General features: G+C 33.6%; 1 protein-coding gene and 2 long non-coding RNA genes across 3 annotated transcripts in view; 1 reads left to right on the top strand and 2 right to left on the bottom strand.

Annotated features, from left to right (window-relative positions):
• Positions 1-11,178: 11,178 nt before the first annotated feature.
• On the bottom strand, positions 11,179-12,012 carry LOC138857818 (uncharacterized). The gene is made up of 2 exons (XR_011397020.1): positions 11,483-12,012; positions 11,179-11,380 (listed from the first exon to the last, which is right to left on the bottom strand). It is a non-coding gene; the product is annotated as an uncharacterized lncRNA (long non-coding RNA).
• A 1,310-nt stretch (positions 12,013-13,322) lies between these two features.
• MBD-R2 lies at positions 13,323-17,458 on the top strand. Its single transcript, XM_014237103.3, has 4 exons — positions 13,323-14,682; positions 14,739-15,371; positions 15,437-17,098; positions 17,165-17,458. The coding sequence occupies exons 1-4, from the start codon at positions 13,572-13,574 to the stop codon at positions 17,332-17,334; spliced, it is 3,576 nt and encodes a 1,191-aa protein (XP_014092578.1). The 5' UTR covers positions 13,323-13,571; the 3' UTR covers positions 17,335-17,458.
• The window catches only part of LOC106619082 (uncharacterized), a 26,458-nt gene continuing 17,475 nt past the window's right edge, over positions 17,100-26,082 (bottom strand). The window contains exons 2-3 of the long non-coding RNA XR_001330776.3: positions 18,186-23,179; positions 17,100-18,129 (exon numbers count right to left, since the gene is read on the bottom strand). This is a non-coding gene — a long non-coding RNA (uncharacterized lncRNA). The remainder of the gene's footprint in view (positions 18,130-18,185; positions 23,180-26,082) is intronic.

Genomic DNA, 26,082 nt, shown 5'->3' with positions numbered 1-26,082 from the left:
CCAAAAAGAACCCAAACTTTTTGTTCGCCTGATATAGCACCCTGCGATTTTTATTTGTTCGGAAAACTACATTTGGCCATGAAAGGAAACCGCTATGCTGACGTTGATGCCATCCATAAGGCGACGACCGCCATCCTCAACGCTATACCGACAAATGACCTAAAAAAGTCATTCGATAACCTTTTTGAACGTGCAAAACGTTGTATTCAGGCGGAAGGAGACCAATACATTTAAAAAAAAAAACAAATAATATTCGTTTTTTAATAAAAGTCCTGAAACTTTTGAATTGCACCTTGTATGTATAATGTCTAAGTATTTGAAATGTTATCTCAGTGCGGAATACCTAATTGATTGTGTGTCACGCAGTTTCTACGAGATTTTCTCTCATTCGCTTTTGGTTATTTTGGTGGTCAATATTTACAGTTAACTTGAGTTGCTTGTGCGCTGCATGTACATACATACAACCGTTATCACACGCCAGCTAGGTTACGCAACTTTTCAGATGTTTCGCACAAGTTGCGAACGTTTTTGGTAAATGTATATGATTGTATGCAGCAAGTGTAATATGACATATGTACATATAAGTGTTTAGGGTACGTAATGTATGTATATATACCAGACCATATTTATATATAAATATATATATAATATATAAATGGTTAGTGTTTGGTTTTCTTTATTTGCTATTCATTAATTTCCAGTAATGGCAGTTTTTGAGAATTTTGCAAACATTGCAAAAAATGCTTTTACTCCCAATCGAGAGTTTAGGTGACAAAGTGCTGAAAACGGTAATTCGTAAAAAAAATATTTGAATATTTGTACACTCAACATATTTATATAAATATAAATGAAATACGCAAGGCGACGGTAAACTCTTATGGCGGCAAACGCTATATACTTTCATTTGATTTTGTGTACATAAACTTACATAAAATCACATGCTTAGATAATTTGTTTAAAAATATATTTATAATTATAGTTTAACAGATGCCTTTTTTCTGTGGTCGAGAAGACCTCATTTTTAATTTCTAACAAAGAAGAAACTTTCATTCAGATATTTCACTTTGCCTCCCCTCAGAGCTTGTGATGGATTATTAAACTTTTTTTAATTTTTCAAGTTTTAAAAGAGTATTCCACTTTGTAAAGTAAAACATTTGTTGGCATAATAATTTTTTTCTGTGTAAAGCGAAATGAGAAAATAAATTATGTATTACACCTGCCATTTATTCACATGTCGATTCAGTTTTATGATATCATGTACATGAAACAGTTTGTCAATCAATCAGTTGCATAACCGGTTGCCGGAAAAATTAAAGGAATCTCCATTTTGGTCCTACTATACCAAAGTGACGTAATGTCTACCAACATTTATGTACTACACACATTCCAATATTAGTTAGGTATGTGCTTTTATAAGTACAGTTGTTTGATATCAAATATTAACACATATGTAGTGTTTGAGCGCTGCTCAATATGGTGTTTATGATGAAATTTTTTCGTATTATCCTATTTATTGATAGCTTTAATATCTTATAAAAATATTTATTTTTTCGTAAGGTGAAAATGTTTAAAATGTTTATGTAAATATTATAATAAAAAAAAACTATTCAAAAACTGATCTTTAAAAATATTTAATAAAAGATGTTAACTTAATCGCACAAATCTTCATTTGGAAGAAAAAAGTACTTATGTTAGAGAATATCGTATTAAACGATTAAAATATTACGATTTTTCTGTTTCATCTTTTTATATATACCTTATTCTATAATTATAGAAATTTACACCATGTTCAAACAGGTCAATTAGCTTATCGTGAAAATACGAATGTATATAAATAAGTTATATAAATAATAAAAGTATATAAATAAATTATTTATTAAATGCTTTATAAACATGCTAAAATCCAAAAATTTTATGAAATTTCAGTGATTTAATGATTGTTAACCACAAATTTATGGAAAGTAATAAATCCCGATGAATTAGCAATTGAACTCAAACAAGATAAAAACTGCATAAAATATTTATGCACATCCATATACTTCGTACATTCGTACATTTGTAGTGTTTTGTAGCGCATTGTGCGATCAACCAGCAATAATTACACGCATATATGTATATCTGAAAAAGAAATCTTAGCTTCTGCTGCTTATCTACAGTTTGCTTTTCGCGTCTGCCCTGAACCGTGCCAATGTTCATTCACATTATTTTAATAGGTGAATTTAATGCGCGTTGCGATGAAAGAAAAATAGCGTTATTTCACAACTACACAAAAGACTGAAGACACGAACTTGTGTTGCAATGCAGTAAGCAAGCGTGCGAAGAATGCCTGCCGGAGTAGTGGGAATGAATTCGCAGCGTTTATTATGCATTTGTTTTTCTACTTCGCTTATTAAAGGCGTTTTTGAAGTTCGCATCATTGGCATTGAACGACAGGCGAAATGATGCGGTAAAATATGCTCTACGGTGGTAAAATAAATATATATACTATAGGTATGTGTATGCAAGTGTAATAAGGAAAATCGCAATTTATGTTGATTTGTGCATCTGATAAGCTTTGCTTATAGTTGTTGTTACCGTTTGCGTAATTGATTTACGATTTCATTACATGACCGACAGATTTAAAGTTTTGAGGTGTTTTTTTTCTATTTTATACACAGTTAGTTTTGAGTGATGAGATGGTTATCTTATTTATATATGACATTAAATTAGTTTACTAGATATATATCATCTATTTTTTTATTATAATAATTTCATATTTTTGAGTGAGATTTTTGCATTTTTCGATAAACTACAATTTGTGCAGAGTATAATTTTTTGTGAAGTTTTCACGCATAACACTTTTTATTGGTGTAATATTATAGCGATGACGTTGGCCCGATTATAGCAAACGTTCCACTTTCCACTAGATAATATTTTTTTGTCGTCATTATGTCACAGCTTGAAAATGGGTAAAATCAAACTAAAGGCATGCCTACTTCGCAAACAACACAATATGAAATTCCTTGACTTAGCATGTGTCACATGTTGGTCAGTATGTAAGACTTCTTAACTAAATGAATGGTGATGGTGGTGTAGGTGGATGAAATCAGTTCATGAACTGCCATAGGTCCCATATATGTATGTATGTCAATAATTTTACTAATTTAAGTCTTCGAGTTATAGAATATTTGGCAGCTCTCGATCTTAATCTTGTCTTAAGTATTTTAATAAAAAATAGTGTTAATAAATAGTCCTATGAAAAGTCATTCGCAGCAGTTTGAAAGCGTCTACGCACGAGTGATCGATTTATACGAGAAACTTTTTCATCACTTCAGAGCCCGCCGATGTTCGAAAAAACTTGTTGGAATTTTAATATAACGAAAGTACTAGCGAATATGTACATATTTTGTCTTGCATTCATTCACACGCCTACATCTGTATGTATGTGAGTATGTACAGAAAAATAAATTTCTTCTACGCCCATTCATGCGCTGCGCCTATACTGGTTACACATCACTGGAATTTTCTTGAAAGACTTATCACACCACCGCGGGCTGATGAGTTTTATGCGCAAATGCTGTTATGTAGTTATGTGGGTTTTCATGCTGACACAGATGAATAAGTTGGCTGTTCGGTGGATTTGTTGATTTTGTAAAATTTTTGGTGAAATTGTTTTATAATGACCGATGACAGAGGCGCATGCTTATTGACCTTGGCGGGTACGCGCATGTTAAGATTGTAAAAAGCCCGTTTTTATGTAACTGTGCATTGAGGAGTCTGAGGAGAAAGTGAATCTGAATGTGTCATGAAAAAATGAAAATGTATTACATGTGTTTACTGATATATACATATATATGTATATGTGGAAGTGTGTGCGTAATTTATGCGCTGAGATATGCGTATATCAGTATGTATGTATGTAACATTGGATGTGTTAAGTTGTGCAAATGAATGCACCTTTGATATCGTCATATTTAATGCTGGTGACGTGACGTCTTCCCTGTTGTTTTCTGTTGTTGTTATTTTTCATATTTTTGTTTGTGAACGTGGCCCGCGTAGGCAATTTTGTGCAACAGGGAATACTAAACATGAACCTTTAAGTGCATGTATGATTACTTTGCTGAAACAGGATTACTTAGTACCTGCGAGTATATTGGTGTTTTTTTAGACATGTGGTTGTCAAGAAGAAATAAAACTCATATAATTAATATTATGGCTAATAATTGAGCTTTATTATAAAGATACGGGTTTGCCATTATTAAAAATGATTTTGGGCTAGTGATCGCCACGGCTGTCTGGAATAAATTTCTGCCGAGGGGCTCAATAGCGCGTCGAATATTCTCTTCCAAGGCGTCAATTGTCTCTGGCTTTTCTGCGTAGACAAGCGACTTCACATAACCCAACAAAAACTAATCCATACCCACGGCGCGAGATAATGCGCTCACTAAAAGTTTCCTTCAGTAAATTGGTTGCTTCGTTGGCACGGAAAAGTTTCAAATTCTATATGGCTCTATAGCGTTCCTCATTGACTGTAACGTTTTGGCCGGTTTTAGTTTTGAAGAACTATTGACCCAAGATTCCCTCTGCCCATAGAGCAAATCAAGCAGTGACCTTTTTTAGGATGTAACGGCCTCGCAACAATAGCTTGTGGATTACACTGGTAAACAAAATTAAACTTTTGTTGGTTTTATGAAGTTTCTAAACTGTTTCTTACTTATTTGACGTCGCTGATTTCAAATCTACCCTCAGTTTCTTTCTAGCAGCTCTAGTTTTAGAGATACAAGTATTTCTTGTAATATCGTTACTTGGCTTACATGAATTAAATTTTATGGCAAAAAATTACTAAATTTCATACACAAACTGCTATGTCTACATTCAAAAGAACTTGTCTAAATAATCCGAATAGTTTTTGTGCTGTTTGTAGTGAGTATATGTTTAAAGAATGCCGTTTAAATGCGTCTGAATCTATAAAGAAGGCCTAATGGACTACTTTGGAAAGCCATTACAAGTGTTTAGTAAGCTTTGGATCCAAAATATTGCATATGGTAGTAGCGTAGAATCATTGCGTTTAGAGGCTAATAAAAAAAGATCCACTTTAAAGTTCAAAAGTCCTATGATTTTTCGTGAACCGACTAATCATCACAATGTTTGTTATTTTTGTGTTGTGAATATTAACGGAATAAACCGCAGAAATCATATAAAGTTTGGTCTAATAAAACAGTTGTTACAAGCTCTAAACAAGGATGGGGATTGTTTTAAATATGTCAGCAAAATATTTCCGTAATTGAGCTCAGAATGAATTAAAGCTGATATTTTTGATGGAGCTCAAATCAAACAACTAATAAAGAACCAACATTTTACTGATTGTATGACAGATAAGGAGAAACCTGCATGGATTGAATTTATTTAGTTGTGCAAAATTTCGTAGGAAATAAAAAGTCTCCTGACTACATTCAACACATTGAGCAGCTCATGTTGCACTTCCACAAACTAGGATGTAACATGAGCATCAAGATGCACTTCCTCTTCAGAAATTTAGACCAAATGCGACAATTTTGTTTACTATATTAATGTTCCCATTCAACCAAAAGCTAGCTTCATCGCTGAACAAAATTTTCCTGTGAAAATCGGGATTGGTGGCCATATCGTTTTGGGCCCATTCACCGAACGTTGTTCCGAAGTAAGTATGTTTATTATGAGGTAGCAAACCAAACTTAGTATAAATCACGTAACAGCTGTCAAAAAGACCAACTCCGCAAAAAGTATTGTTTCATTGAAAACAAGACGTCTGAAAAAACACCAGTTATTTATTTAAACTGCTTGCACATTATTTTCAATGAGTTTAATTGTATTATGCTACATGTATTTTATGTACAATGCACATTAAACGTTAAAAACTTGTAATAATAGTAACGCAGAATCTCATTTAATGTTACTCATATAATATTTTCGACTTATGTTGAAATTTTACAATGATGTATGCAACAGGCTGTCGAGAAGATTCATTGAGGATTGAATTTAGAGTATCATTCAGAGGTGGTTAAGCGCTTATTATCGCAATATAATTTATTTTCGTAGCGTTGCATTCGCCTGTTCATCTAACGATAACTTCAAAAAAAATTGAGATATTTTGCAGAAACTTAGGCCCACTATAACTGTGAGCAGGTATTGCAAGTGCTTAAATCCTAAAAATACTTAAAAGTACATATTTGCCAGAGGAATCAGGCAATATAAAAAAATATTAGTTTCAGAAGCTTTAAAAAAGATAAAAATGCTTTAGAAGTTCTAAATTGGGCTAAAAATATAAAATAATATACATTTTTGTGTGGAAATTGCTGAAAAAAATTGTAGGTGCCATTGGTGCAATGCCTAGAAAAATGTAAATTTTGTCCATTAGCTTGATGATATACACATAAAAATTTCATGTTTAGGATCATATGTGATTATATTATTCTACAATAAAGGTATTATCAGTTTACCACCTGTCCGATTGCCTTAACAATGAGTAGGTTATATTTTTCTAGAAACAGGCATTCCAGCTCGTTAAAGTGTTTATAATTCTTTTGCTGTTTTAATTGATGAGGGTATTTAATATTTGGTTCCGTTCGAGCTTAGCCTCTTTTTTAGCTACAATATTTTCTAAAATACTAAGCTTTTTGAACTGTATTGCATAACTGTGGAAATGTATTTCCACAAAAAAAAATTCAAACAATATATTAGTGCACTCGTTTTAACTCATACGAAGCACATTATTAATGCTGTACAAGTATGTATGTATGCATGTAGATTTGAGGGCGCTTCACACGACTTATAGTCCCTCATTCACGGTGAATATACAAAGAAGTATGTACGTATGAAATATGTATATATGTAATATCCGCGTTACTACATCAATTATGTGTTCATTATCAGGCTTAAAAATTTGGTTGGCGCTATTTGCAGTACTGTTTGTTAAGCGCTTGCAAATTGCGGCAATGACAAGTTGGATTTCATTCGGAAGTGCGAATATTTGCCCGCATATACGATTGCGATTATGTGGCTTGTATAGGTAAATAGGTTGCATGTACTTAAAATTATTTACCTGCGTCTGTATTGTGTATTGTGTATATCAAGCGGGCAAATAATGCAAATATTTATTTAGGAGAAAGTGGCAAGGTGCCGATGATTATCCCCTCGTTTTTGTTAAGTTGCAAAAAATATACCACACAATGTTGTTGTTGTGTTGAAAATAGCTTAATTTTTTTTGCAAATTAATTGCGAAAAAAATTATAAAATAATGTATGTTTATGGTTTTGTATTTTGCATTGAATCAACTATTTATAAGTTCATTGATGACATTTCAATAATATTTATATAAAATAAAACTTTGCTAGTGAAATGTTGCATTTCAACAATATATCTCTAACTACAAATTAAGCAATATAAAAACCAAAAAAACACGACAACAATAAAGATAACTACGTTATTTGTTTCATTGCTGACATAAGCCTGACTTACAACTCAAATCTCTCTGTGAAATGGGTCACCATGAATAAAACAAATAAAAATAATAATGTTTTGTAATATTTATAATTGTCAAAATTACAAAACGTTTGTATTTGCTAGTATGGTAATGAACATTACTTGACATACCTAAAAACAAAAAAAAACAAACGTTAGCTGGGGTTGCATCGAAGCTTTAACACCCTTTACAAATAAAAAAGTTTTCCATACAATGCTATAGTAGTACGATCTGAACAATGTATTAGGAGCGATATATTGTAGCGTTGCCTTGGAAAATACTATATGTCAAATTTCATGAAGATATCTTTTCAAATAAAAAAGTTTTCCTTAGTTTTTTGTCAGCCAGTTTGTATGGCAGCTTTATGTTTTAGTGACTCGATATCAACGGTTTCGACAAATGAGCAGCTTCTTACGGAGAAACCGACGTTCGCACAGACACAGACAGACGGATCTGGCTAAATCGACGCAGCTCGTCATGCTGATCATTTACATATATGTATATTTATATATCATATATTGTATTTTATAGGGTTTCCGACGTTTTCTTTTGGGTGTAACAAACTCCGTGGCAAACTTAATATGTCTTGTTCAGGGTATAATATACAAAGTCTCGCACTTCAGAAAACACTTGCAAACAAATTATGTTAAAATTATTTGAATTTTTTTCGTAGCTGGATGGTGAGTACTTCAAGTTTCGATTAGCAATAACAAAATCACTCGAAACCCATCATAGCAATTGTGAGCGGGTGCTCATGTTTTTAAATAAATATGGGCAATTGTTTATTCAAAAAGCATACGTAAAACTTTTTTAAGAGGATGTACTTCACTATATACATAAATACCATATACATGTGTATAAACATAGCTACCAGAGTATGTGTTAACCGAAAAGTATGTTCGGAGTGTCAAGTATGTATATTCAAAATTATTTACGCATATATTATTATTATTTTTTATTAGTAAATTATTTAATAAGCAGATGGATATATATTTAGGCATAACTTTTATATATAGTATATGACACCTCTACCGTGCACATCTTTCAAATATTTTCCTATCATTGAATTTTCTCAATTTATTTTTTTTTTTTGATTTTACGTCGGTTGTGATTGACGTCAATCCCTAAGTTTGATCAAAATTTTTCTTAAATCAAATCAGGTTTCATGTCAATGGATGACTTGTGAATGAGATTAATCGTATTTAGAACGTTAGAAGAATATGTTCTGAGAACATTTTCGTTAAAAAATTAAATTAACTCGGAGACCAGAAACGTTCTGTAAAAACTTTATGGTCGAGCTTTTATTCGGTATGACAGCTAAATGCAAGCTTTGACAAAATTTAAATGATTTTGTGATATTAATTTCCATATGTAGACTTAAATTAGTGTGCAAACACATCGTGAGATAATGGTGAAAGTTGAATACTCTAAAAATAATTTTTTATATTTAAAATAAATCCTACTGGGAAAATAATATTGTTGTCCTAAAAGAACCCTGCACTGAAATGCAGTAGCTATTTTCTTGACTTTGTCCAGCCTGTGTCTATTTCTTAAAATTTCAATATTTCTCAACGTGGTCATAAAATATATTATCTTCTTTTTAATTTGTATTAATATATATTTTAATTTTTGAACACTATTTTAGTTTTCTATTTTCCATATATATTTTTTTAAGGTTCATTTTGGCTTGCTAAAAATTTCTTTTCATTCTTTAATAATTTAATACTTTTTTTTTCATGAAATCTTTGCATCCATTACTCTGAGTACGCGGAAAGAAATTCCTCTCTACCAGTTTAACTCTTCAGGGTTTACCATTATAGCGGCACTGTTTACATTAAAACAGGATTTTTTATGCCATTAGACCAGCTACAAAAATATATATGTATTTCCTTGAAATGGATCTGTTTGAATCATGTTCAACTACTTCATATAATATAATTAAAAATTTACCAGTACACCTTTCATTATATTTTTTCAAGAGAACGGATAAATTGGCAAACCACAGGATGGAATTTGTACTACAAACCTTTAAAGGCATTGAAATAATATTATTGCTCCGCCATTGGATGTCCCACTTGAAAGCCCACTATAAAATTTAATTCGAAAACAAATACTCTGCAACTAATTACTTACACTTCATTCCATATACTTATAGTATATTACATACATATGGAAGCACGATTTAAAAAACAAACGTATTTATTTATCGCGAGTTCAGATAAAGGTGAAGTTTAATTTGCCAACCAAAAAGTTTAAATGCGACAACTACAAATTTTGTATACAAAATGACTTTGGACATACGAGTTTCTGCGAAAATTTGTACGAGCAATTGTTGACTTGCGTACATACATACATACAAACACTTATGCAAACATAGGTAGTGCGAATATTGCAACCTTAGCGATTATGCATTAACTTTTATGTTTTGGGTGAGATTACGCTGGAGGTTGTTGACTGAAATTGCAGCCTGTGAACTGGCGACCAAAGAAAGACCGCTTAGTGTGTGGAGAAAATATGTATGTATGTATGTTAAATTTTAGTTGTAGTTGAATTTGAATGTATAATCGTTTAAAGTTTGCTTTAGTTACTTGCCAGTGCAATTTAATTTGAAAAAATATATGTATATGTATATAACATAATTGCACATAAAACTTCACTTGACACAAGTTCAAGAATATGTGATAATACATAAACATACGTGGATAAACATTATATAATATATTGTGGAGACTTTAGAACGAGTATAAAGAAGATATAAACTAATATGAACAATTTGGTCAAAATTATTGGAGACATTAGTATCGCAAAGTTAAAATTTTTGCAGAATTCAAAATACCCGTAAAGCTACTAATAATTACTCTAAACAACTAGGAATACCATCTTGAAAATATAATACATCAAAGCACCACCTCAAAACCACTGCCTTCTCCAGTTGCTGAAAAAAGACTTATATGTATGCATGCTGAAATAAATTCCTATATAGTGTTGAGCTACTCATAGAATCCATATTTGGGACGGGTATATTTTTTTATATTATATATTATTCAATAATAATTTGGCAACAAATATATTTACTTGTACGGATTTGAAAAGGCTACAAGAGTACATACATATATTGTATATGAATGAGTACAGGTTTGCAAAGTCTTGAGTTATCTGATTAGCATGCAACTAGCAAATCATTGGCAACATATCAGCAGCTATCAACTGCCGAAATAAAGAAATAAAGTAACTACGGATTATATTTTTATGTACATAGGTACGTGTTAATAGTCACTATAACTTTTATTGATTATAGGGGTTACGATCACATGCTATAATATGGTGACAGTCGGAAACCTTGGCCTCTAAAGCCAAAAATATATAAGTTGCTCCGACAGAGGATTCGTCATTTCAGTTATTTAAACATTTTGGATTTTTCTAGATCTTTATACATATTTATGTATTCGATTTGTTAAACCGTGCAGAGTGGCGTATAGAACTAACAACTGGTATAAATACATTAGATTAGAATAATTAAGTAGACACAGAATATCATGGCCTCATAGCGCTTTACTGAGGTATCCTCATATTCTTTCGATATACTCAATTATAATCAATAAGATTGTTGTTAATTTGACCTGTAAAAAAACGGGCACAGATTAAGAGTATCAAACAGAGGCGTGAAGAATTGTTATTTACTTAACTTTGTATACATAACATAGTTAAGGATATAAAGTTTATATGAAGGAAACATTTTGAGCTCATCATGAGCTTTTTAGGTTGGCTGAGTGATGATGAGTGCTGAGATCCTTCCACCTCCCTTGCTTCCAAAAAACTTCAACAATTGGGATTTGTCAAGACTTTAGACTTACCGTATAAGCGGCAATTCGACATCATAAGAAACACCATTGTCTTCAACTGCAATTATTATTAGATATAATTTAGGATATAAAATGATTTTCATATACATACTTTACATCAACTTATTACTAGAAATAGAGTTTCGAGCAGCGTACCTACCTCGAATTTCTATTTGGGACTTTTGAAAGTCATACAATTTTATATTATTGACCGTTACTTTACGTAATCTAAAACTGATTTTGCGATCGTTATTATAAGCTTGTGAGAGTATTTGAGGCAATTTATGTGAAAGAGTCGTTGAAAATTGGATCGAAAATCATTGAATGATTTTGTAGATTGTAAGTATAACTAATGAATTTATTCGAAAGTTTGAAGTTGGCTTTAGTTTCCCATACAGTGCATTCTTATTTAAATATAATATATTTTATATTTTTAAATTAAAAAAAAAAAATTGAGTAAAACATACTATCGCTAACAAATTTAACAACGGATTCTCCTTGTGATCATCACAGACTTTGCTATTTATATGTTCAATAATACTGTCTAACAAATCCAAAAATACATCACATATAGGCCACTATGTTTAGAATGGGATAAACTTTCCTTGTCACCTACGCGAAGTGAACGTACCATTTGGTGGGCTGGTACGCACATATTTCCAAATAAAATACATATAAATTTGGCTTTGACTCTATAGGGCTTTTTAGAATTCAATTAATGTTTGAATTCATGGATATTATTACCACTAGGTATCATACATTCATACATATTTATATACATGCATTTGTATGAGCGCCAGTTTACGAATATTTAACCAGCTTTTTGTGTGTGGCATATAGTAGTTAATAATTCGGCGGCTTCCTCAAAAGCACCAGTAATTTCAATTTATGTACGTACATATATGTATGTATATTTATAAAACAACAATTGAAAGTGCTTGATTTCCGGTTGCTCATGAAAATAGTCGTAAAAACAAACGCGCGTTCCTTCCTTCCTTCTGCTTTGGCTTTGCGGTGACGTCATAGTTTTTTATTAAAAAAGTTTGAATAGAATAAATGCACAAACAGATAATTGATTTCAATTGATTATATAATTTTCGAGGTATTTGGAAATTCTGTGTATGTGGAGATTTCCAGTTTCCAACTTTTCTGAACAATTTTAAATAATGATTAGATGGGTGGTTCTTGGAAAAAATTACTTTTGGTAGAACAATTTTTTGTGTTTTCTTTTATTTTAAAATATATGTAAGTATATATAATGACTGAGTTTCATTCAAGTGAGTGTGCATTCATTCGCTTGCCAACTGTACTTAACGTAATGATGAAGTTCATTGCTGAAAAAACTTGATTTCACAATTTCAATGTTATTCAATAAATGTATACACTTTTGCATAACTTTACACGTAAATATAACAATTTAACTAGGGATCACATGGTACAGCAAATTTGGGTAGTCTCCAAATCACGCCTCCACTGCCAACGCGTGAGGGTCAAAGTGATTTAGACTGAATAATTAAAAGTTTCGTTTTAAATAAAGCTATATTAGTATTCGGTCCACAAAGCGCCTAACAGCGTTTAGTAGAAATTTTGGCGTTTGACATTTGTATACCCTATTCAAGAGAATTAAATATGCAAAGTAAAGTTGCAAATTTAGCAATTTTTTGCAAAGTACAACGTAACGTAAATATTGAAATATAGTAATAGACACTGTCGCTTTTTTTTAATTTTTATCTGTCTTTTTATACTTAATAACAAAGTTAGGTATATATATGTACAATAATATGTATGTATTAATGTATATTTCTAATCTATTTTATTATAAAATACTGATACTGTCAAAATTATTATAGCGTTAAGTGTTTAGAAATTTTTTTGCGTTACTACAAATAAATGACAGTCTGGCAAACCCTCTGGTTGCTATCACATAAAGCTGCACTGTTTGGCAAATTTATGCCGATAAAGCAGTTTATACCTGCAATTGACTTATTTAATGGCATTTTCACAAGTTTTACCAATTTGATTACAGACTAAACAAATAGTTTAAACAAAAGATTATTATTTTATCATATTTAAAAGATACTTTTAATATATTAAAATAGTGTATTATTGAAATAAATTAAAATATTTTTTTAATTTATTACAATTCGTGTTTGACGGATACGCCGACTACCAAACTCGACAAGAAATAAATATATGTATTTGCATTATACCTATAGCAGTGCATCGTTGGAAAATAAACGTATTAAAAAATGGGGCGTCGTTGTTGTGTAACTGGCTGCAACTCTACTTCTCGTTTACCGGAACATCATGGTGTCACCTATCACTCGTTTCCCTTGGATGCACACATACGCACAATTTGGCTGCGTAATACGCGGCTTAGTACAGAACGACAAATTACCAAAAGCGTACTTGTGTGCTCGAGACACTTTCGTCGTATCGATTTCCAACCACAACGTAGTGGAAAGTACCTACTTAAACAACGTGTATTTCCCACAGTATTTCCATGGGGAAAAGTCGATCCAACTCAAGTTGAATCGGATTTAGAAGACCTTAAAAACAATAGTATGAACACATCAAGTCTTACAAATCATTCAACAGAGGATGCTACAAAAGCTACAGTAGAAGCCAAGGTTGCACAAATAATGGCGGAAACTGCTGAACGTAGTGCAGCAAAAGCTAACGTAAATTCCGTAAAGGATGATGTCGAAACTGCATCGCCCATAAATACACCAGTTTCTGCATCCCCGGCTGCTATTAAATTTGAGCCGGTTACATCATTTAATCCTGGTGCAAGATTGGAAGCACAAGATTTTGATGGTGTGTGGCATGCAGCGCGTGTGGTTGAAGTTGACAATGATGACAGAGAAGTGTTAATAAAATTTGAACGTTCGGGTAAAGTAAAGTCGGCAGTAGTCGGCACAGAAGAGTGGATTCCCATGAATTCAACACGGTTGCGACAAAAAGTTTCAACAAAACCAGTACCAGTTTTCGAGTTAGATGAGAAGTGTATGGCACGTTGGTCCGGGCCCAGAAAATTCCCTGGCACAATCAAAAAGATACTCGGAAATGATATGTATGAAGTACTCTTTGATGACGGCTATGTAAAAAATGTACGCGCAGTACATATTAATAAAATATTACCTTTGGACCCAGAGTTACAAACACCAATATCATCGCCGACTATACTTAGCACTCCACAAACACTTTCAACAAATTTGCCAGACACATCAGCAACATTAAAAACTCCAAACGCCGAATCATCAACACCAGTGGCATCAAGTTCAACAAGTGGAAAGAAACGAGCTTCATCTGGTTCTCGAAAGGATTGGCCATTACTTGATCTGGCAAAATTGGATTTATGTAAGCAAAACGGTAGTATTTTTAAAAAATGTACTAAACTTTTGTAAATATTTTAGCTTCACTAAATTTACCGGACATTCCAAAAGACGGAGAATGGACTTGCCATTGGGTAAACGATCAACCAATTGGAAAAGAAGGTTATCTTATTGTCGGTGAGCATCGAAAGCCCACAGTAATCGTTGAAGATTGGCGTTTGCCACCAGGCTGGGTGAAACATATGTATCAGCGTTCAAATGTCTTAGGCAAATGGGATGTCATATTAGTTACGCCAGGCGGAAAACGTTTTCGCTCAAAAGCTGATTTGAAAATTTTTCTTGAGGAGCAAGGTCAGGTATACAACCCCGATATATACGACTTTAGCATTCATCGACGTCGCGCTAAAGATATAAACGCCTATGTGTATACGCCAGATTATACGCCACAGCCACCGCCAAAACCAAAAGCGCTAGAAACTACAATTGCAGCCATGGATGCAGCAAGTGTCAAAGCAGCTACATCAGCACTTGCTGTCAGTACTTCACAATATATTGAAACACCCGTGGCCTCAGCCGAACCCCCAGTAGAACTGATGACGCCAACTTTTGGAAAAGATTCTCCTTCAAAAGACACTACTTTGGATATTACAGATAATGCAGACGCTGTTTCGGGACGCTCAGTGGATGCTAATTTGCCAGCAGAAGATGGTTATGGTACTATAATTATTTGTATTAATTTTTAACTGCTAATTCATTCATATCTTTACATTTGTTTATAGCTTACATAGGTGGACTAAAGGTGCAAATAATCAATAACCTCTTCCGTTGTCCACAAGAAAGCTGTTTGAAGAACTTCCGCAAGGAGGACCACTTGCAAATCCATGTTAAGCACTATCATCCGGATTTGAATAAGCTTCTTGGTTCGTGTCCAAAGATGCTTGAGCTGGCAGAAAAACGTACACATACTAAACCAGACCAACATGAACCTGCTCCGCGCAATCAAATTCCAAATCAACAATTCTTTGCTAAACTACATCAACAAGATTTACTACAAACGCGCGCACATAGACGTAGTGCTGGCACACATGTCACAACAATTGGCAGTGTCTCTCAGCTTACGGTATCTACGACGGATTTCAAATGCGAAACCGACAACAAGATGGATACAGACGCTGATGCAGAAACTTCACAAATATCTGTCGGACTTAATGACACCTTGCTTAATAGCTCGGCACAAGATAGTCATAATAGTACAGTCATAGACGCTATTGTGGCTACTTCAATTGCAGTGGATGATAGTTTATCAAACATTTCGGGTATACCACCTAAACGTGCGCGCATGTCACCAAGTAAGCGTACTCTGGGCTCACGTAAAAGCAACCGCCAACGCACCACTAGACGATACTTGACAGCTGCACAAACCACAGCAGGTACATCTTTGATACCTGTTGTCACCGCTGACAATAGTTTTGGTGTGTCCGATTTCGAGGAGACTCGCCACTCCTTTAATGCCACTCCAGACGCCAAAGTTGTAGATGTTGGCAAGAAACGCAAATCTTCTGGCGCGCCAGTCACATCAATGAGCAGCCTTGATTCACCGGTAACTGCTGATTCGGGATCGTCATCGTTTCCACCACTATTGGCGCCGGCTTCTAATGAAACTGATGCCATAGCTGGTGCATCCAATGTAAATAATCCGCAGTACATAAAGGAAAATGGCGAAATAATAAAGATTGTTAGCATGCGTCAAGAGGAAATAATAAATTGCTTGTGTTCATATGGCGAGGAAGACGGTTTAATGATACAATGCGAACTGTGCTTATGTTGGCAACATGGCATTTGCAATGGCATCGACAAAGAGGTGGATGTGCCAGAGAAATATGTCTGCTTTATTTGTCGAAATCCGCAACGTGGTCGCGAATCAATGCGTTTCAAACACGATCAAGATTGGTTATATGATGGAAAATTACCAGTGGCCAATTACCACATCGCTAATCCAAATCTGCCAAAACGTTTCGAATTTTTGAAGAAATCACATGTTCTCACTGGAAATTTGGTTGAGTTAAATCGCTTTATGCATTCGTTGCGCGTAAAAATGAACATTGTCAATAATCGTTGTCATCCCAAGTTGTATTTGTGGGCTAAAAAGTGGGAGGAAGACATTGCGCAGCAAAGTATCAAATCCGATATAAAATCCGATCAAGATATTAAAATCGAGGATGCCGAAATCGGCAATAAAATGTTGGGTGCCAAAGTGTCGCCAACTAAAAAAATTAAATCAGAGCCCACTACACCTACACCAACACATCCCATTCCTAATATACCACAACCGGAAGCGCCTATCGATCCAGTAGAGTGCCAGCACCGTTTAATGGAGCATATTAAAATACAACAGAATTTAGTGCTAAAACGTTTAGACGATATTGAAAATGAAATAGATGGTTTGTATGAAATATTATATATCATTTATTAAACGTTGGTAATAATGACATAACCTATCTTTACAGAACTTGAAAGTCAGGATGAATTAATCGATTTAAAAGACGCCGACTATAAAAGTACGAAGGATATTTTGGCCACGTTCATCAAAGAGTTGGATGTCATGAAGCAACTAGCGAAACTAAATGCTTTGGAGAACACCAAACAAACAATGAAAAATGCCGTAACCGCGAAGTAACTTCGTGTTCGATAAAAACAAATTCGATTCGTAGAATTTAATTCAGTTTACAATTTTTGAAATTAGACATGTGTTTCCTTTACCTTGTTTTTGTCAGTTAATATTAAATGACATAATAATATAATATTATAGTTTGTTTCCATATATATTGTTGCTATCATAGTATATAATTAAAGGGTGGAACTGATTATTTTCGTTAGTACTCATAATATAGGCGTCATAATTTTAATTTAATAAACGTTTACGGTATATTCGATATATGCTCGCTATGAATAAAATGATAATTTCAAAAATTATGCCATTTCATTTGAATTTGTTGCAGCAGTACTAAACAAAATGCAATTTTAAACTGTTTTTGTAAACAGAGTATTACAGTTTTGCTTAAAACATTGTTGTTTCCAATAATTTCCTGAAGAAAGGGGATGAGGCAACCACCACACCAAGATTCTTAACTAGTCGTAGAATTGAAAAAGCGGTTTAAACGCATCAAACCGCGGAGCATCATCAGGCTCTTCAAGATTAAACAAATTGACTACAAAGTATCTGAGCGTTTATTATTGTTTCGAGGTCAAACATAAAATAAATACTTAATTTTTATTATATATATAATAAATTTGACAAAATCTCATTCGTTAGACGTTCAGTTAGATTACTTTGATGGCGACTAATGATTTTTTTCTCCTAAACGTGGTTTGTGTAGTCGCTACACCTACAATTCACATCTTTACGACCAATGTAAGTATATCTGTTTTATACCGAATAGGCGGATTTTGTTCTGTCCGATTGATTTTAACCCTGCTTAGATAACGTTATTTTACATTTTATGCATGCCATTTTTTTGACATACTTACATCAAAAGCCACAGTACCTCTTCTTTTTTGAGGCAAGCTGACCTCCCCTAGCACCAAATCAATTTTTGAGTTCTTCTTTCACGACACTTTCAATATTACTGCGTAGGGTTTCGACCAAGTTGGAATTTCCAATCTCTTCTGTATTCATGGGGTTTTCAAAGACAAGGAAAGTGATTTCATATATGACTTACGACTTAATGTCTTTTGATTATTGAAAATGGAATTGTGACAATAAATAACATAAGAGTTTATGAATGCCATGTTTAGTATTCCATAGAATATTGCCATAGGCCACCAGTTGTTGTTTTCTCGAGCACAACATCAACGAACACATTTCGTCAAATGTATCGACACCGCCTTTTTCATTGCAGGAAGACAATAAATAAACCATTTTTGATGGCTTAGGTTTGTCGGAAAAAATAGTCAAAGGGCCGTCATAACAAAACATTGTACTTAGATCAGAAGTCTTTGTCGATTTCTCCAATCCCAGAAATCTCAGCAATCTCAGCATTTGTACACTGTAAAATTTCTGAAATTATTTCTTCCGTTTAAAAGACATTGAAACACGAAATTGAATCATTAGCGATTTGCATTGACAAATAGGCCCTCTAGCTGTTCGAACAATGTTTATTCCAGAAATTCGTCCAGCATTTTGACCTTTTGACGTAGTTCGGCAAAGCCTGAGGCACCTCTTGAGGGGATTTATAGGATTCAATGCAATCAACAAGTTTATCTTGCACATCACTTTGAATATTATCATCTAGCATTTTATTTTCTGAATCGCTTCTATTTTCCGATGAATTTGAGTCATCCAAAATGTCCTGCAAAAGAGCAGTAATTTTTGTGTCATTCGAACTTCGATCCGTGATCCATGATTACTGGCTAAAAAAGTAAAAAAGTTATGCATAAAATATAACAAAGCTTCATCGAATGAAGAAAAAAATTGCTTAAAAAATCTAAAAGCTACGTAAAAGATGGCGATACGTCTCTCAAACGCACCTCAGAAAACCAACTTGTTATATTTCATCAAAGCAAACACTTAACACCGAAAAACTGTCACCACGCCCTTTACCATGGTCCCCACTGGCAAGTTGCAGTTAACGGCTGAGAAAACTGAACACGAGAATACTCTCTTTTAACAGTTGTGAAAGAGAAAACGAGAAATACTACAAACGTACGTCTCGCAGACGTAGGTTAGCTAAGCAGGGTTAAAGTGCATATAGTCGTATGTATTTTGTGAGAGTATCATATATGTATATTTCTCGGTTCCGCTTCAACTTTGCCATTCCTTAATTGTTATTTATTTAAATAAGTTTAGTGTAGAAAAAAAACTTAGTAAATCAGTTTCACAAGTCACAGTAACATTTTACATCTCACCAATAAAATGTCGGCTTTTAGTAAATCATTTTGGTATTTTGTAATGGGACTATTATTAATTATAATTTATCAAATGCAGGAACGTTTTTTTAAACCAATATTTTAAATATACATACATAATTCGACATTTAATATTTAAAACAAATCTGTTCGACTTTATATAATTTTGAACATTTGTATCTATTATTTTTATGAACCTTAGGTGTCGGCAAAAGATTGCGATCCTTGGGCAAGACCCGTGCCACCCGAGTGCTCATCTATGCATAGTAATTGATGTTTGCTTGTAATTGGTGGCCTTCGTGGTATAGTGATTAGTGGCTGAAACTGGGCTCTTTCCAGTTTGCGATCATTATCAAAAAAATGGAGTCCAAAAGTGCGCTACTAATTCGTATACGGAGGTGGCTGCAGCTACAGATTGAAGCTCAGCATACTTAAATGTAATCGCCAATTATACTATATATCTCGCAATTTATGCACATTAAATAAATCGATAAAGTTCATAAAGCTTTTTGTTTGGATTTGATTTGGATAGAAATTTATTTTCAGTGCCTTTATAACTTTTTGTCCTTCTGTAGATCGGCTACGGAAACAAGAGAATCTAAACAGAATTTTTCATAACGAATCGCTGATTATTAAAGTATCGGTATCGATTTTCCAGTGCGGATGATATGATTTCTTCGTTTCGGCCATTTTTGAGATGTCGTGACTGTAGTGTTTTTTATCGTATTCAGTAATGTTTACAATTTTATCATGGAAAGATATACGCAAGAACGTTTACAAATTTTTTTATTTTATTATCAAAACATTCTTAAGAATTAGGACTGTCTCAAACCACAACTTGGCGTATTATGAGAAAGGATTTAAACTTGCATCCGTATAAAATTGTTCTCACTCAAGAACTGAAGCCATTGGACCACCGTAAACGTCGTGAATTTGCTAAATTTGCTTCGGAACAACTTAAAACCAAAACGATTTTTTTAAGAAAATCATCTTCTCCGATGAGGGTCACTTTCATCTGAGTGGTGCGATAATAAACAAAACTGTCGATTCTGGTGCGAACAAAATCCACAAATTATTCACGAACAACCATTACATTCACCTAAATTGACAGTTTGGTGTGGTTTTTGGTCTGGTGGAATCTACCTACGCCTAACAATTGTTTTTTGTTCCAGGTTCTATAACTGTCCTGGTTTTTATATTAGAATAAAATGCTGATCTGGTGAAGTATGAAAATTGAGCTTCTTGAAATTCTGTCATGACTTCTGTAATTAATTGTGTTTAAAAATGTTAAGTTCTATAAAATAGATAACGCAGAGAGACATCATTTCCTCCCGTCTTACACGGTCGAGGTACCGACAGATTTCCGTCAACCAAACTGATTGATAGTTATGTACAATGTATTTTGAAAAAATATCATCAATCTATGATAATATTCAAAAACAAATAACTTGTTTCATTGGAGAGTACAATGAATAATAATGTAAAATTGCCAATTTGGAGAAACTGATGTCCACACAATATTTTTATAAAAATTACTGCTTTTCGGAAGATGTCTTGATGATTGTTGTTTCGCTGATGGAACATCCGCTGAATGAGATAGATTATTTTCCAAGTTTTTTGCTTCGCTGCATTAAATGTGTTTTGGTAGTAGAAGCTGACTAGTTTGTAAGGACGCTCAAAGTCGAGTCGAGCGCTAAGCCGAGAAATGCGATAAATCAGCTTTAAAACTGTGCACGTACATTTTCATACGGAAATGTAAATGTTTATGTTTATGAATAATACAAGTTAATATGAAAATATAAGTCGATATAATAAAAACTAAAATTTATACATCTTTTTTTTTTATTCTCGACTGTTAAATTTAAATACCGAATGTAGGTATTTCCGATATAAAAAAAAAAGTTTTACCAAAATCAAGCCTCCTCTATTTGACAGATGACATAAGAGATAAAGTAAATAATGGAGCGAAAATTGAGAAGAGAAAATAAAACCAATAAAGATTACTAAAAAACATCTACCTTGTTTATTGTTTTTATTCAGTACTGTCTTGAACTTCCTCCCTTTATTAATCGTGTTTACATATGTTATCTTAAATTTCTTTTCTACGAATATAACTTTCGATCTGAGCAGTGAAGCTTCAAACTTAGTTTTTTCAAGAGATCTTACGGTAGTTGGATCCAAGGCAACCGAAATCACAATTTTGCCTTTAAATTTTTCTATTCTTTTTTACAAAGATCCAATCTTTTGTTGGCAATGAATTTTGAATATTCAATAGAAAAACAATATCCTTTTTTGGTAGTAAGCTCAAATTGTATGTTATTTCGAATGAATAATATATATGTTTATGTCTTTTAAGTTTATCAACAAATAAAGAAACTGGAACTACTGTCTGTTTAGTAAGTAATTTGTTTGTACGTTTCGTATAGCGCTTAGTTCTCTTCGGGTTTTGTGCAGATAATACATTATCTTTTCCAGTTTTGGAGTGCTTAGAAGCTAATTTGCTTTTGCTTTGAGACGCTGCTTTAGTATCCATATTGTGGTCTGCAGATAATTTAGCAACCTTGGTAGGTTTCGAGGAAGACTTGGCCTCTAAAACGTTTTCTGTGGATACGTTTTTATATTTTGCAGGTTTAGATTTTCGAGGAGTGTTTTCGGTTCATTCATATTTTTTATAGATAGTTCATTATGCTTTGTAGATTTTGAGTTACTAGAAGCAAATATGTTCCCATGTTTCATCAAAATTTCGATTTCATCTCACTTTTGTGTAGATAATTCATTATTCAAGTTATTATTTGCATTTGATTCATTAATTTTGGACAAATCCACAGCTTCTGTTTTGCTTTGTGCAAACATTTAATGTTCTTTTGCGGATTTAGAATTCTTAAAAGAAAATTGGTTCGCACTTTTTGATGAGGGCTTACTTTGCTTTCGTTTTCGTGAAGATAATATCTTAGTTTTTTCCTGCTTGAATTCATTAGAAGATAAAATACTTATATTTTTATTTAAATTAATTGGTTTCTCCAAGAATTTCACGAGCTGCATTTGTGTTGTGGATTTTCTGCAACTGTGTCTGAACTCTGCTTTGAATTATTAGGCGATAATATGCTCACATTTTTATTTTCTTAATTGGTTATTGGACTTAACGTATTAATCTTCTCATTTTTAATACTATCAGTTTTCTTTTCTGCATTTCGTATTCTTACAGGGTCTTCTGCAACTTTTTCCAAATCGAAGATACTCGTATTAAGCCTGGCACGAGCTTGACGTTTTCTGCGTAGACGCCTCTTTTTCGATTTGGAAAAGCCTATTTTATGGCATTTCAAATCAATTTTTAAAGTAGCGAATTTCTTTTGAATGTATTTGACTTCACGGCTAATATTTTTCCCCTTTGCCAGAGTTGGATAGATGAAGAAAGTTTTTATATTTAATGGTCGATTGTTTACACTTATGTCGGTAGCAATAGGAAGATCCGAGCATCCTGTGCCTTTCTCGTCGAGTTTTCCTACTTCCATGCTGTTGTTGTGCGTCCAAGTGCGGATAAGTTTCAGATTCCTGGTTATTTAGCTTTACATGTATTTAGGTGTCAAAACGTTTTGCATGATCTTTGTGGATTACTTCTGCAAAGAAACGATTAAATATTTATTTTATGTTTTACATACTACTTATGCTTATATGGGATTCTATGGTAAATTAATTATGTTCTATTTTGGTAAGTCAGCGAAAGCGTTTTCAAAATCGTCTGACGAACTTTCATTTGAACGATTTGACGATCACGATAAAAAACATATGAGAAGGAGGAATCACAACGACGAATGAGGAATCTCTCTCTTAAGTCGTTAAGTAGATGTATCATAAGTGCTACTGATAAAGTTTTTTAGTCGGCTCACGGACACATAGGAGATCTCTTCGAAAGAACTCAGAATAAATATAATGAAGATTACTAAAATCTAAAAGGTAAGTTTAAATGGGCACATAACTATGCCATATATAGAATATACACAGCTTTACTTATAAGATAGGTGTCGAAAAAGCTTAAAAAATTGTGAGATTAATATTCGGAGATACGATCTATAAAAATTTATCTATTAATATTAGTTTGTCGAAGGTTTTGTTAATGAAGTTGCATTCTCCAGTTGATAGTATTTAAAATAGCATGAAATCACTCTCCTGGTTTTTTGCGTTATATTGAATTTCCTCTCTCTCAAAAAATGTTCCCTTTTGTTTTTTAAACTGACGAATATATTGTAGTAGAATATATATCCGCCACTCCCATTACTAATTACTCATTGAAGATTTCTTCAAATTATGTGTAGTGCATTTATTTGTTTTTACTAGCATTATTTGTTGTTGCTCGGTAGAATTGGTCGCCTAGTCAATATATAAAGCATAACCTTTAACTAATATGAAATAAAAGCATTTTTCAAATCTTGTCATTACTGAAAAATTTAAACCATAGATGACTGCTGAAAAGTACTGCAACTGTGGCCTTTGAAACCAGAGCAACCCATAATTGCCCAAAATTTAATTTTATTATTCGAAAAATACTATTCAAGTCACACAGCCCCGAACCTTGGTACTTCAAATTGCTTATTTACAGTTATCTCTGTGTTTACAGCACAAAAATACACAATTTGAAATTCTTGAAAAATGGTGCATTAAGGCGTACTTTATGTGGCTGATAAAAGTTTTTGTGTCAGTGGTGTTCTGCGGCCGCAACATTTTCCACCAACACGAATATCAACGATAGCGATGCAGTGGGGTTGCATACAAACATATTAGCAAATGGTATCACTATAGTTATTACTCAGTGTAGAGTGCATATTTATGTTCATATATATGTACAAACATACACACCATGCATTTGGCACTGTGGTTGACACACAGCCAAGAGCAGAATGCGCTGGCATTATATACATACATACATAGAAATATGCATATGCGTGTGCAGAGGTGAGAGCACGGCATGACATAATGAATGACACTTTGTGACATTTTCACTGAGCCGTTATAGCAAACTTGTAACAATAACAACAAAGAAAATGAAAACAAAATTGAACTCACAAGTAGTTGGCTAACTAAGCAGTTGACTGAGTGGAAAGTCGCCGAAACGACGTGCAAATACGACCGAAACTCGTATATTCTTGAGCATAATTGCTGATAAAAAGTATATGGTATGCAAATACCCGGTCGAAAGCAAAGTGAGAGTTGGTAGGTTATGTTGCCGGCACTCATGCCTCTTGAGAATGCCGCCGAGAGGCATGAAAAATTGTGCCGCAACCAGTTGGTGTTACCATCAACGTCAACGGCATTTGCATACGCCACGTGGTACAATGTTTGCAACCGAGCTGGTTGCAATTATCGTTGCGTTGTATGCCACAAACAATTCGTGTAGCAAGTGACTGTGTGTATGTATGTGTTCAAATGTGTGCATAAAATTGCATTCGTAAGAGAAAATTTGCGGAAGGCACCTAGAAGGATGTCGTTTCTGTCACTGCTGCGCTGGCGTGTCGTCGTTGTGTGCTCGTCAATCATGCGATTTACATGCAACAACCGTATTTTACACTTTCCCCAACTGGGGCATAAATTCTTGTATTTCATGCGTACGGCATGCAAGGTATGTATGTCGTTGGCGCATTGCCTCCGATAGTGAAGTGTGCAGTCACCATTTATGAATGTGTGTGAGTATTTTCATAACTTCGTATAAAAGACAATAAATTCATGACAAATTGTATTTAGCATTGCATACCTGCAGGCGTGCATAGGGGTTTGATATAGTAACCCTCGAACTTTCTAGCCGAAATTTATGAGTATATTATAATCAGGTTTGTATTTATCACAAAATTTAAAAATTAAAAAAAAAAAAAAATGATTGTCGCTCGGTGATTCGAACCCTGTTTTTGGAAAACGGTAAGACCGCTTCTCACCACTGTTTGACGTTGTTTAAGTGAAGAAGTGACTTTTACCTGGAGAAACTAGTTTGAAGAAGACGACAACTGTTTTCTTGGTCAGAAATAGTGATGGCCACCGTTTTCTGGAATTCACTGGGTTCTTCTATGACGAATTAATTGACCGATTCGACTCCGAATTACAGAAAAAACGGCCCCAGTCTATGTTCTTATCGAACCGCGCTCGTGTTTACGCAAAGATTTCAATACAATTGGCCTCAAAACCATGTAACGTCTCCACTTCTACTTATGTTGAAGTTTGCCAAAGTCCCCCCCTCAATTTTTTTATTAGTAATTTTTACAAAAGCAACAACTTGTCGGCTTCTAAAATATATCAGTTTAATTAAGTATGAAAAAAATACGAGTCTTCAATTATTGTGCGTTTATTTTCCAACACTTACTTTCTTATTTATTATGAAATTCCATTAAAATTGCTCACAACAAGTAGTAAGCACACTGCTAGGATGACAGAGAAGCTTGCCCATTCCCGTGGTCCACCGCCTGTTCACTGGTGGGCGATTGTATGCTGTTGGTTTGGCAGTTGATGTGCCGTGGAAATTAAGTGGCTTTTCATT

Source organism: Bactrocera oleae, chromosome 2 (assembly GCF_042242935.1).
Source record: "Bactrocera oleae isolate idBacOlea1 chromosome 2, idBacOlea1, whole genome shotgun sequence".
NCBI lineage: Eukaryota > Metazoa > Arthropoda > Insecta > Diptera > Tephritidae > Bactrocera > Bactrocera oleae.
This window is presented reverse-complemented; position numbering and strand designations above follow the sequence as displayed.